This window comes from Python bivittatus, unplaced genomic scaffold (assembly GCF_059951505.1).
Source record: "Python bivittatus isolate LINGU-HERP-01145 unplaced genomic scaffold, Pbiv_v1 ctg000220_np1212, whole genome shotgun sequence".
Taxonomy (NCBI): domain Eukaryota; kingdom Metazoa; phylum Chordata; class Lepidosauria; order Squamata; family Pythonidae; genus Python; species Python bivittatus.
In genome coordinates this window covers 42668496-42682415 of record NW_028277048.1, presented here as the reverse complement: position 1 = coordinate 42682415, position 13920 = coordinate 42668496, and the positions used below count along the sequence as shown (strand labels likewise).

The window sequence follows — 13920 nt, the reverse complement described above, 5'->3', positions numbered from 1 at the left end:
CTGGGAAAAAGGAAAGGAAAGGAAAGGAAAGGAAAGGAAAGGAAAGGAAAGGAAAGGAAAGGAAAGGAAAGGAAAGGAAAGGAAAGGAAAGGAAGAGGGAGGGGGGAAGGAAGGAAGGAAGGAAGGAAGGAAGGAAGGAAGGAAGGAAGGAAGGAAGGAAGGAAGGAAGGAAGGAAGGAAATTTTCATCAGTGATACATCATACTTTGGGAACTTTACTTAGAAATAAAGATCCACATTAGGATCATTTCTTAAATGTAATGACAATATTGGGTCTGCTTTCTTAACAATAACACCTTTACACGGTTTTTGTAATAAAGTCTAAAATATAAAACACAGTGCAAAACATTTATCATTATAGGACCCCCTTTAGATCTTAAAAGAAAAAGTATTTAATGAAAATGATTATGTACGAAAATTCAACTTCTTGTGATAAATTTCATTACATACACAGGTAGTCCTTCTTTAATAATCATTCATTCAGCAACCGTTTGAAGTTATGACAGCACTGAACGAGGAGACTTACAGTTGGTCCTCAAAGTTGCAGCTGTTGCAGCATTCCCACAGTCACGTGATTGCAATTCAGGTGCTTGACAGTTGGCTTGCAATTACTGTACAATGGTTGCAGCATCTGGCGGTCACGTGATTGCTATTTGCAACCTTCACTTCTGGCTTCTGACAAGCAAAGTCAATGGGGAAACTGGCTGGAGGTTGCAAATGGCAATCATGTGACATCGAGGAGAACGACTGTGCAGGATTTGCTTAATGACTGCAATGGAAACTCTTGGAACTGCCACTGTAAGTCAGCACAGTCATGTGATGTTGTGCTATATGACCGCAACATATATATAATGCATGTGTCCATGTGAAATTCTTATTTCATTAAAGCTGTTAGAGAAAACTGAACAAATATCCCTGAACTTTTATATCTCAAATTTTTTGATGCCATAAATCAAAATGTTTGGCCTATTTACTTGAAATAATCTGTCTTGAAACATTAATTTTTCTCAAATTGTTATTGAGAGGCATTTTTTAAATGTATAAAAATAAATAAATTTAAGACCTAGGTTTCAAGGTAAACCAGGGCAAGAAACAGACTCCACAAGAAATAATGGAACTCCACTTTATTGATATAGGCTATACAGTAGTAACAATCTTGAAATCCTGAGAGCATTTTCCCTTCCCTCCCTCTTAGACTGAAGAGAGTCAAGGCAGAGTCACACTTCAAGTTTCTTTCCAACCCCTTCTTCCTTTCCCGGGTTAATTCATGTTTGGCTAACTGCTGCATTCCTTCTGCAAGGTCACTTCTGTGGTTCTCGACATGCCCTGTCTTTAACCATGCTATTGGCGTGATTAAAGGAGTGTGTAATCTACATACCCTTGACCTTAAGACTTGGGATGGAGAGATCATCTTCATTTCTGTTTGTTTTTCTTGAAATTGTTTATCTCTTGGCAAAAAAGGGATTGGCAAAATATTACTCTTGGTAGAAAACATGGCGCTCACTATACGAATTCCAGTTCTGAGTGTTAATTTCACCTACCTGTTGTATATAAAACTAAAGGATCATTGAAATCAGAACTGCTAACTTGTTTTAGCTCTCCTATTTGATGTTTATCTTCTATGACATAAAATCAAAAAGAAAGATTACATTGAACACTTGACATTTAAATACAGAGACTAGATCCAGTGTGTTGTGGTAAGAGTTCCTCTGCTGCATAACTAAAGTCCTGTTGAGCCTGGTACAGTAAAGCTTTCCGAAGATTGCAATAAGACAGGGGTTGGTAACTCTTTCAGACCTCAGAGACATGATCTTGTGTGATGCCAGATGCCTCTCCTCCACAAAAGGACAAGCCAAAATCTCATGAGATTACTCATGTCAAGAGTCCTGCAAGTTTTAAATTTAAATGGCTTTAAAATTGTTTTAAAAATCATTTTAATGGGGGTGAGTTGCACAATTTGGGGAACAACTGTTATGCTGGCACCCAGAATCTCTGCATTGCCAAGCCCTGTGATAAAGCCCAGGGTTCCTTCTGTTCAAAAATTGGAGAATCGTAGCCTCTTTAGGTGCAACCAGACTTAATTATATAATTCCTCAGTTCCCAGTTTGCTAAATTCATTAAAGCAAACAAACAAACTGAAATATCTGAGAGAGTGATTACCAGAAAGACAATACTGCCCTAGTGTTTTGAAATTTGGAGCCATAGAATTATGATATTTCTGAAAAGATGTATCTTTTAAATGTAATTAGAATAGTTGTTTTTTTTTAATTCTGGAATTGCTGGCACTTTGAACCCTCAAAGGTTGTATTAATTGATGCATATTAATGTGCAGTTTATGATTTCCATTTTACTTATTTGTAAGCCTGGTTAAAATAATTACAAAAAAGGGGAAGAAAAAAAAAAGCTTAGTTGCTTTTCCTTATGGTCTTATCTACATAATCATGTGCATGACACAAATGCACTTATTAGGAGGAGAAGCACCTCAGTGTTCAGATGTTAATGATTATGGTAATAGCATTCTTTTTTTCTCAAAGACATTTACATGTGTCCTGGTTTCTTATGTTTGATCATCTCTCCCTTGTTTAGATCCCTCTAGCTGAGATGGAGGCTTTGTCTCTGACGTCAGATATTCTCTCTGAAAATTCCTGGTCCTTAGCTCTGACGGATGACTCTTTACCTGATGATAATAACACACTCTTACTTAATGCCCTGGAGAGCAATGTACATACACTGGTCACTGTATTTTATGATGTTTACAGGGTTCTAAATACTGTTATCAAGCGGGTAATAACAGCTATGGCATTTTCAGATGAACAGTTCTTAACCTTTTATTTGCACAAAGAAATCTATTTCATGTGGGATTACCCTCGATACTACCTCTGAGGTGTACTTCTACTCTTTATCATATGTATTATTCACTAAGAAAATCAGTTTCTCTTGAAAAGTAAATCAAGCAACCTCAAGGCGATTGCATTGCTTATAGACACATGGAAAATGCCATGACATAAGATCCCACCTTTGAATCCAAACTCTTCTACAAACATGTCTAGGAGGTTTGGCAGCAAATGCTTTTTACAGTTTTCTCAACTTACATTCTAAAATTTAAATCAAGAATAGTTCTACTTCCATTGTAGACATTTTAGAGTAAAGAATGGCTTTTTAAAAAATTATGAAACCAGTATTTTGAGCCCTGCTTCAACCATCTCCTCCTGAAACATTAGATATTAATAGCTGCTTAATAGCAATCAAATGCTTTATTTCTGCTGTACAACAGACATAACTCCTTCCCAACATTAAGTGGATCCATTCTTATTTTTCTCCTGTTCACATATCTACCTTTAGCTATGTGTTGTGTTGATGAATTTTCTATCATTCTAATAGATTGCCATAACAGTTATTACTTATGTGGGACACATCTCTTTTAAACCGTGACAGTATTTCCCATCATGCTTCATGGCATCATTTCCAAAAGACTTAGAATGCTTCAGTGAAAGTCTTTGAATGGTGAATTCCCATTCAAAATGAGATACTGCATAACAAGGGGAGCATTTTACCTTCTATAAAGATAAATCATGAAGTAGGATTCTGGCTCTGGCAAACTCTAAAGTCCCACAGATTACTTGTATCAAATTACATGTCAGTAAGTTTACTTGGTGAGAATATTAAGATCTCTTACTTCAGGCAAACTATATCTGCAGAAGCTTATAAACAAATTTAAAAAATCATTTAGTAATGCATACCTTCAATATTAACAAGAAGTTATATAACAAAAATGAAATGATAACACAACTTTCAGCACTATCATACAATTGAGAAAAGCTATGTTTTTACAATGTGGCCCTTTATTTTTTTTGTTAAATATTTTGGAAGAGTTCAGTATATTACAAAATTCATCAAATAATTTTTTGTTTTAGTGCCAGTTTCAGATATATCAGAACTATAAAATAAGTTTTGCTTCTTCTTAGGAAACTATGAGTATAGCTGCACCAACTGATTTTCACGGTGTATTAAATTAGTTATGTGTGGCCTACAATATTTAGACTTAATCTGATGTCTTACCCCGGTATGTTTTCTCAGTATGATTTAGTCGTAAAAAAGTGAGTTCTTCATAAAACTGGTACTAATTAAGATTGGTGTTTAAATACAACAATGGAAAATATTCTCCATTACTCTTCATCTAAGCTATTATCATGTCTTTCTTATTCTAATCACACCAAAGAGCTTTAATATTGTTCTTTTTTATTATTAACATTTTATTTATGTTGATTAATTCACTAATCTCCACTGAAACTTTCACTCTTGCTGTTTCAATTTGTACAATATCCAATTATTTTACAGTTCCATAATTTGACAAGTTCAATCTCTAAGAACACACGTGTGTGTATTCACATTTTTAAAAATCAGTAATTTCTAAATATATTGGGTTGGATCCAGACTAAATCAAATCATACATCATTGAAATTAATGGGTCTTAAGTTAGTAATGACTAATGCATCCTACTATTAGTAGTACATCTATTCTTAAGTATCATTAAGGTGTTTCAGAAAGGGATTGATTGGAGTAATTCTAGATGCTTCAAACCAAACAACGACCTGCAACTATTCCATCTTTCCTACCTTAACAGTTGTCTATTTCTGCTAAGAGAAATGAAGCCATGGGAAAAGTAGGAATGGTTGTGAAGGCAGAGTGATGAAAGCCTTGTTTGGAAGTAACCCAGGTCTGGATCAGGCTAACAGTATTGTAAGAGGAGCAAATGTATGCACAAAAATAAAGATAGTAAAAGTAAAAAAATACTATATGTAGACAACAGATGGAGCTGCTGGTATAGACATATTCTAAGCATAATGAATGTCAATTTTATCTCGTCAAAGGAATTTCCCCAAATTGTACATATATTCTTTGAAGCCATCTGAGTGTGGGCCAGTATTTGCCAAAAGATGAAATATATCATTGCAGTAGGGAGAGAAAAATTATTGAATTTGTGTACAGCATTATTTCAATTGACTTTGATTGAATTAGGATATCATCTGATTTAAGAGATTTTAAAAAGACTTGATAGTGGTGTAGAATACAGTTAATTGTGTTCATCTGAATCATTAGCTATAGATGAATCTAATATTTAAGTCCTCAAATGAAACAAGAGTTAAATTAATTCTATATAATAGGGAAATTATAAATTATTGGCTAAATCTACAGCTTAATATCATGTACACTACTTATTTTTTGTTTTACTGTGAATTAGTTTAGAAAATCCTTACAAGATTTTCTAATAGATAATTTTTCAGCTATTATGAAAACTAGAATAAGACCAGAGACTTTTGTAACAGTACATTTTTACTATTTAGATCTTTTATTTTAAAATGTATTTTTCTTATTGCTGAAAATACATCATCAAAGTCCCTTTGTAATTCTGCTTGTCTATGCAGCCAATTTTTTTTAGCAATACAAAATCACGGTCGCAAACAGAATACATTCCATAGCTCCCTGTTTGTTAAGAAAATTAACTAGGATTATGAACAGATTCCTGCAAAAGCCTCCTTTGATTGGGAAGGGAGTAAAAAGATTTTTATTACTCATTTAAAGGATTAAAGTTTTGCAAAGCGTGCAACTGTTACCAAGCCTTGAGGCATGATGCTTGTTCGGTTAAACCTGAAATAGTCATGGTTTATAGTTGCAATGTTGTTTCTCTGTTCCCCTGTATTGTATATTTTGTTCTTAATGTGGTTCATTCTATGTGTGGTGCTTTAGTAATAGTACAAACATAGGAATATTGCTTCCTGGTCAACTCATTTGTGCAATTCCATTTGGTTATATTACAAGTTGTACAGCCTAATAAACTGCATGCTTGCCACATCCCATGTCTGTTGCAGTGGTTGTCACCACACTTCCGACAGGCGCATTATTCTCCACTTCTGTGACGTTCTCTTTCTCTCTTTTTTTTTTTAGACTGATCTTCCTTCCATTAATGACCCCCTGATTCTGTCGTCAAACCAGGATCTCCTGAGAGTAGGGAAGCCTTCTGTGGGCCGCACCCACTCTCTGCCGAACGACAGCTATATGTTTCAGGCTCCAGATACTGGCCCTTACGATGCTTCCTCGGGAGAAAAAAACGCATCCCATCAAAAATCTCAGTCAGGTACAAAGCATTTGTCTAAAAAACAACAACAACAACAAACTTTAAATGTGCAAATGTGGTTTCCCAGGTAAATCTTTATGAAGGTGTGGGTTTGTTTATTTGCTATTTTTTAGCCTTTTGGACCTTGGATATAATTTGCAGTCTTTATCAAACTGTATAGAAGAAGAAAGGGTCTAGTGCTGTAACCAAAGTCCTGGATAAGAAACTGACAGCTAACTGCCTTTGCTGAATTGAACAGGCATGACACATAAATCCATACAAGTCACCCTGACTGACTGACTTTGGAAACGGATGATGAGGACAAGAAGCAGGTTCGGCTGACAGGAGGGCTTAATTTCCTGTTGCTTCTCTGCTATAAACTCTTCCCCTACAAAGTTCTATATGAAATTGCATGGCATTAATTTAGATCAGAGAAGAATTAAAGACCATCTGATTCACATTGCTTTGCCCATTGGCCCATCCTGAAACAGCTTTTCCCATGAATCACACACCCATGTAATGCACAGTAAGGCCTTTATTCTCAAGAGAACCTGGTCTTTTTTAGAAATGGCTACTTGCTCAAAATCTTTTGATTATTAAACTTGTCCTTCACTGCTGTAAGTACACTCATCAAGTCATTTCATGTCATCACTTGTTTTCTCCATTGGGAAATATCTTAGGTGTACACTTTTTAAAAATGTGAAAATTAGAACTCAGACGTGCTAGATTAATTTACATCAGATGCTAGGACATCACCAAAAAACCTGTCTCCAGCATGACATTTCCACCCCTCTTCCCAGCACAATGAAAACTGTGAATGTTGCTGTTGTGCTGCTGCAAATTCTGTCTGACCAAGTGAAGAAGGGTGGAATGGGTGAGGAAGAAGAATGCACAACACGATGAGATTGCATCTCAGAACATATTACAGGGTGAGGACAGGGAATGATGCAGGACTGTTATTTTGTGTGGCAACCCTTTATTCGCCACTATAACTTGTTTCAGACTAAGTACTGCTCTCCCTTAGCAGTAATGTGAAGTGATAGGAGAGCATCTGTACAATATTCGTTTTTCTAAAGAGTTTAAACTGCACCATCACCTCTCCCCTCTCTGCAATGAAAAGCAATTTTATTGAAGTCCCAGGAAGAAGAAGCAAGACATTCTTAACAAGAAATCTAGGCGTTGGTCTGAGACTACTTCCTCTCCACAACCTTCTCTCAGAAAACATGTTTCAGGATCAAGTAGAATTTATTTTCAAGTGCCATCAGCCAGCACTTGAGAATACTGTTCAGAAGGGTACAATATGTGACGAGATTAGAAAGATATTGAAATTTGCATACTAATGAGAACATTTGCTGTTTAGCAGCAGGAATAAAAATGCAGAAACTATAGCTATTAAGCAAAGCAAGTGTACCTTAACACTTTAGCTTAGCACAAATTAATGTAAAATCACATGCAATATTCAAAGTAGCAGAAGAGTTTATAAAATTGTCAATATTTAGAATGCCAAAATCAAGGAATCAAGCTTGATTTCAGGGCAGCACAACAACAAAATCTTGGCGAAAAAAACACTAAAGCCTTATGCAATACCAGCCTAGTTGGTAATACAATAAAAAACTGAACATAGTTTTATAGCGAAGGTGAGCTAACATGTAGACATGGTATCTATTTTTAAAAAGTACTAGAATATCCATAATTTATATTTGTATGTGAATATGAATGACATTTATAAACCAACCAATAATCACAGTTCCCTAGGCAGTGTACAAATTTCTTAACAATACAAGATAAAACAAAAAAGCAGCAACATACTCATATAAAACAATAAAAACAATAATAAATACAGCAGGTAAAGTCCTAGCAGAACCTACACCAAAACAATATTGTTTTCCTAAAATGTTTGGGACATGGTGTCCTAAACTCTAAACTGGTTTCTTCAAACACCTGGAAAAATAAAAATGTCCAAGGATCAACGTAAGGACCCTAAGCACAAAAGAGATCCCTGTTACCCACAGCATCGTACATCTTTTAGCTGCTTCCAAGACAGAATGGCTCCTTTTCTTCACAGTCAGCATTATCAAATAATTTAGTTGGCCACCCTTGAAATAGAGGAAGTGCTTTCAATATCTTTCAGCATTTTAAAAACAAGCCAGAGCTGGGTATTTATGTATTTATTTTCAGGAGCAGCCCATTTTGTTTGTGTCACTAAAGATTTGTAAAGACAGTGAAATAGCATTGGGTGCAAGAGGAAGTAACCACAAACACTGAAATTATTTCCTTCCCATCCCATCCATTGCTAGATTATATGCAAAAGCATTGCTGTAGGACAGTTTGCCTAGTCTCAAAATGGCACCACTCTGGGTGGCAAGTTCAAACCATCCATCCCCAGGGGACCCCTGGCTGAAGTTCAGTCTCTCCATCTCCTCTTAGCCTGGGATGTTTTCTACCATTATTTGACCCTTTTTCCCCAAGCAGAAGGTGCCCTTCTAAACAAAGACCTGAGTCTGTCCACCATGCTTATTCTTTAAGAATGCCTGCGGGAACTTCTTACGCTAGAGGCTACAGTCTCTATTGTGCATCCTTCTCAGCCCAAACTCCAGAAAGCCACCTTCAGAGCAGAGGAGATCCCTGGGAAGTAATAGAAATGGTGCCTGGAAAGAGCTCTGTATGTTCTTAAGGTCCCTCAACACCTAGGCCATCATCACAAGTGCTTCCTGTGGCAGAGAAAAATGCCTCAGGAAAGCAGGGAAGCAGTGCTATGTGCTCATTAAACACAAAGCAAAATACCTGAGTAGGCGCTGTGTTTGTGCCTTCAAGTCAGTTCTTGACTCCTGGCAACTGCCTGGACATGTCCCTGCAGTTTTCTTGGCAAGATTTTTCAGAAGTGATTTGCCCTGGCCTGCTTCTTCCCAGGACTGAGAGAGAGGACTGGCCCAAAGTCACCCAGCTGGCTTCGTGTCTCAGGCAGGACTAGGATTCATGCTCTCCTGGTTTCTAGCCTGATGCCTTAATCAATACTCCAAACTATCTCTCTAGGACTACTCTGTATGAAAAGAGCAAAAGAGGGAGCATTCAATTTTGGGAGCCCACACCTGCAGGAGGAAGCAAGTAATACAATTCTGATGTGATTGACCATTGAGAACAGGCAGACCAGAGGAAAGGGCCTTCAGAGAAAACATGAGATGGCTGGACTTTTCACCTGGAATCAAATCTGCATAGCATAAAATGGGAGGGGGATCTATGAATGATAGGCTTCTAACTAGACTGTGCAGTCTTTGTTTGTGAATATTTTTCTCCAGACTTTTTTCTCTCTGTTTATAAAAGCAAGTTCATGTCCTTGGCCAAAAAGAAAACAGACATATGTATTTCATAACCCAGAAATGAATCAGGGGCTCTTTGAATTATCCCTCAAGTAGGAAATCAAACCATATGAAACAGAAAGCAGGCTATTTCACGATTACAAATGATAATTTATTGTTCATTTTAATTGTTTGTAGTACCTTTACACATTTGTGATGTGTGAAAACCTTTTCTGTGGTTCCATTTAAGGTATGGAGCTATAGTTGGCAGAACACTCTAGAATTAAAGAAACGAAAAGAGAAACTGGCTGAAAATTATGCGGGGAATGATTACACTTCTTTGCCATTTGACAGCCTAATACAGTGTAGTATGAAGAGATGGGTGACCCGCAACCCTCACACTAATTTCACGTGGGCTTTGACCCTAATTTCACTGATGTTCTGCCACTGATGAAACCTGACCTCTGACCAAAACAGACCCGCCTCTGGTTTGACATACTTAGCACCTGTAAAATAATTGCTTTTCAGAACTGAATGCAGTGGCCTCCGTTTACTAATATGCAATTCTCTAAAGTGCTATGCGGTTACATAAGGCTATATATCACCAATAAGTTAATAAGATTAACATAATATTTCAAGCTGGAAAACAACGTTGTGTTTAAGTAAACTTGGCCTTTGCAAAAGTTATTTGTTTCAATACTCCTGCATAACAGGGCTGGTATTCTGGGAAACAGCCCAGGACAAATGAGGTTCTTTCTGTGGGAGATGGCCCAGATAAAATGAATTACTTTTTCTAACTGCTTTTTTTACAAAAAGATCATGCTGGATCTTGTAGGGAAAAGCTTTACAAGGTTCTGTGCATTACAAATGTTACAGTCCTTGATCCGGGAATAAAAAGGTAGCCAGAGAATGGTAGAAGCATTTGCAGGAAACCTGTAGGCACTCACCTTTCATGCCTGCCTTTCTTCTGTAAATCAGGAACTGAGCAAGAGACCATGAGATTGCCTTACATCATACCTTTTCCCATAATATATTATTTATTCGAGGTGCAGAGACAAGTTCATTTGCAACCTAAAGAACTCAGCAGATCAGGTAGAACTGGATGTTGCTTTGAGCTCTCCACGAACCCAGAAAAACCAAAGACATAACTCAATTGGGAGTTTACAAAAAACAGCACTGTTCTATTTTACAAAAGCCCTGGTTTGGAAGAATATGGAATATTTGAAAATAAAACTGATCTGTGACAGGAGCAAAATAACTGTCTACGACCAACCACCACATATATCTTGGATCACACCTTCTAAATGTCTCATGGCCAGCACTCTCCCTCTGATCCCCCTTCCAATTTATAGTGATTTCTACACTTGGGCACTGATATGGTGAAAGAGCAGGGACATCTTCAGTGAGAGGAGGCAGTGGCAGAATAGCTCTGCTGCCTATTTTCTGAAAGAAAGGACAACCATACCGGGGAAGCACCACCACTTCTCATCCCACTTCTGTGAGGCTGTCATCCAGACTGTGCTAGGTTGTTAACTAGCATAATTGTATATCTGACCTCTTTCTGGGTCTATTTTCTGTGTTTGAACTCTGTCTGGTTCTGGATAACATTATAGACTTAAGCATATCAATTAGGTGGTCACTTAATCAAGATCTAGTCACACACAATTATTTGTTTTCCTTTGTGAGAATTTGTTAGCAGAAACAGAGTTTAGAATGCTGTGACAGTTTCTTCATAATGCCATATCACTATTGATTAAATGGGGTTCTTTTAAGTATCCATTCCTCTTATCAAAACCAAGATTCTAAGAGAGAGAGAATGGTATTACTAGGTTATAGGCTTTGAATTCCCAGAGTAGACTTTATTTCTTCTCATATGCACTCCAAAAACACCCCAACCCTACTCTGAAAGGTCTTCCCATCTCCTCCAGAGCTAACTTATGGAAATGGATAGGAGGTATATGACAAGCACACCACCTCTGTTGCAATAACATAAAGTACCTGCAAGCCTTACCACAGAGATGAGATCTGTACTCAGTTGTGGGTGTACTCTCTTTAGACAACTCTTAGCTGCTTTCTGATCCAGAATTTCCAGCTTTTCTAGAGTTTGAAGCCCATCCACATAGTTCCTTTACTATTGATACAACCAGTTGCCACTGCTCTTGTCTTGAATTCAAGGCAAGTCCAAGACTTAACCATATCAGTAAGTCCCAAAATAGAGACATGAGTTTGATACTTTAGAAAGAATCTGAATGTGATTTAAGTAGAAACGGAATTAAGAAATGGAATGTGTTATATGATAGTTCTTAAGTTTCCTATCCTTTCCTCAGGATCAACAACGTCAGTGCAGTCTCAGCCTGCAAGTATTGATGCTGTTCTACACATTGGAAGAGATCGATTCCACCCCCTCAAGCCCCAATACAATCTTGACTGGGAAAGCAAACCCAAAGTTGCTCCACCTGTGCGTTCTCCATGTGCAGAACGGTTACTTCGCAGACAGGTAAGCTGTGCTAGCGTGGTGGTCCTCTCACTGGTTTTCACTCAACATGTAAGCTAGTGGCCCGCAGGGTTTATCTGATGTAGTTGCAAAATTATATGAGGAGCAGAGAAAACAAAATGGCTGAAAAAATGTGTCCAGTCTCCATTGTCTCAGATGGGTGGAATATACGTCTAGTGTATATGAGGTGGTCCATGTGGACTGTACAATTCACATGTATGGCTTCATGAAGAAAGCAGAAATACCTGGCAAGAGGTGATATCTTTATCCTGACAAAAGGGCAATCCTTGTTCTCGAATCTTGCCGGCAGACCACACCCAAACCTACTCATACAGTATGCTGTTTCAGTCTGCTGACCACATAGTTCCCTCTCTTGATCTCCCCTAGTTATGTAGTTGAGCACCCTATAGATCACCTACCTGCATAACTGCATCAATCCATCACAATACTATTTTTAAAACATGTATTTCTTCCATGCTTATTCTTTACCTTAAATGAATTTTTTAGGCTTATTGCTTCAAACATTTTATTTCACCAGGCTTTCAGCTTGACGGTGCAACTCTCCTAAAAGTTCTAGAATTTTTTCTATTTTTTTTAATTTGCCCAAAAGTTCAGCCCTAGATTGAGAACATGTAATCCTAAATGCAAAAAATCACTCTTCATTTCCTCCAAATAGCATATTATACAAGTTTAAGATTACTTCAGAGCCCAATTTATTCAAGCCATTATTTTCCTTTTCCCTGCTAACTAAATAACGCAACTGTTTTCCGAGATGAGCCGTTTACATTAATATGGAGTATTGAACTGACAGGCTAAATTCCTAACATCTATTAAGCCAATGCTGAGCTAGCATGCCGGCCCAGGGTGTATTAACAAAGAATCAAATTGATTTCATGGTTCCAGCCCCTGAATGTGTTTCTTGTTAAAAAGATAACAGTCCAAACCTTTTTAATCAGCACCACAAAGATGAGGGGTCTCATTAGCTGCCTACTTGGCCATTATAATTAGCAGCCAAGGACTTAATGTGACTAAGCATGGAGCCTCTGTTAGATAGAACGCTACATTTTCACAAGGTGTTTCAAGGCAGAATTGGCCAGGAGTAGATGCTGCAAATAGTGTGGCATATTGTGTTTTAGATATGGTGTGTGCCTAAACTAAGAAGGCCATCCGACAACCATGCAAAATCTATTCTCATTCCCCACTCACTAATGGAACAGGCAGGTGAGAAAAGTTGCAGGTTGTCCCAGGTACACAGCGTAGCATTGGGACAAAAAACCTGTTTTCCCGACCTTATTTCTAGCTCTTCTTAGCAGTATACCAACAAGGACCCTGGGAAATCTTCCACAGGCAACCATTGATTCCATGGTCACTATGCAGAGGAAGGTAGTAAAAGAAACTGATACTGCTTTTACCGCTGAGATTGTGCTCAGGATGCTGTGGATATTTTTGCTTCATGGCAGTGAATGGCAAGCTGACTACGCTAGAGGTACTTCGAAGGAAAACAGAAGTACTACTATTTTACTGCTTAGAAATATTGTAGAGTGGGTCCTGGCTTGGGAAAGGTATGACTAAACTAAAGATCAGATCTTCAACCGCAGCCAGGATTTGGCCTTGTTCTTGATGTAGTTGAGTTTGTCCTACACATACAAAACAAAGAAGGCTCTGAAACTGCTGCGGTCCTTCCCGCCCCGCACTTTCCCCTCATTGTGATTTCAGCAGGATACCCTTGGGGCAATGAGAAACCTAAATAGGCATCATCCATTGCAAGTGGCTGGAAATTGGCACCTGCCCACAAATATCCCTTTGAAAATAGTAAGCCCTTGGAAGACTTATTTTTCTTGTTATTTCATTGCACGTTGAACCCATGTATTTTTTCAAAACTCCTCACTTGTTACAAGAGTAGTGGAACTATGACATTATAAACCCAGATAAGAGAAAATGCAAATGCCAGTTTCACTCTTTTATTACAAATCAGAGAGTGCCAGATGACACAATCAGACTCTCTCCCAGTCTGCT

At 37.8% G+C, this 13920-nt stretch overlaps 1 protein-coding gene across 8 annotated transcripts in view; it reads left to right on the top strand.

Annotated features, from left to right (window-relative positions):
• CACNA1G (calcium voltage-gated channel subunit alpha1 G) overlaps positions 1-13920 on the top strand; it is a 208070-nt gene that overhangs the window by 181989 nt on the left and 12161 nt on the right. For 6 of the 8 annotated variants that reach the window (XM_088138459.1, XM_088138462.1, XM_088138458.1 and 3 more), the window contains 3 exons: positions 2586-2720; positions 5946-6135; positions 11738-11907. In XM_088138459.1, coding sequence (XP_087994585.1) covers positions 2586-2720; positions 5946-6135; positions 11738-11907 — 495 coding nt within the window. The remainder of the gene's footprint in view (positions 1-2585; positions 2721-5945; positions 6136-11737; positions 11908-13920) is intronic. The other 2 variants (XM_088138463.1, XM_088138460.1) reach the window with 1 other exon arrangement.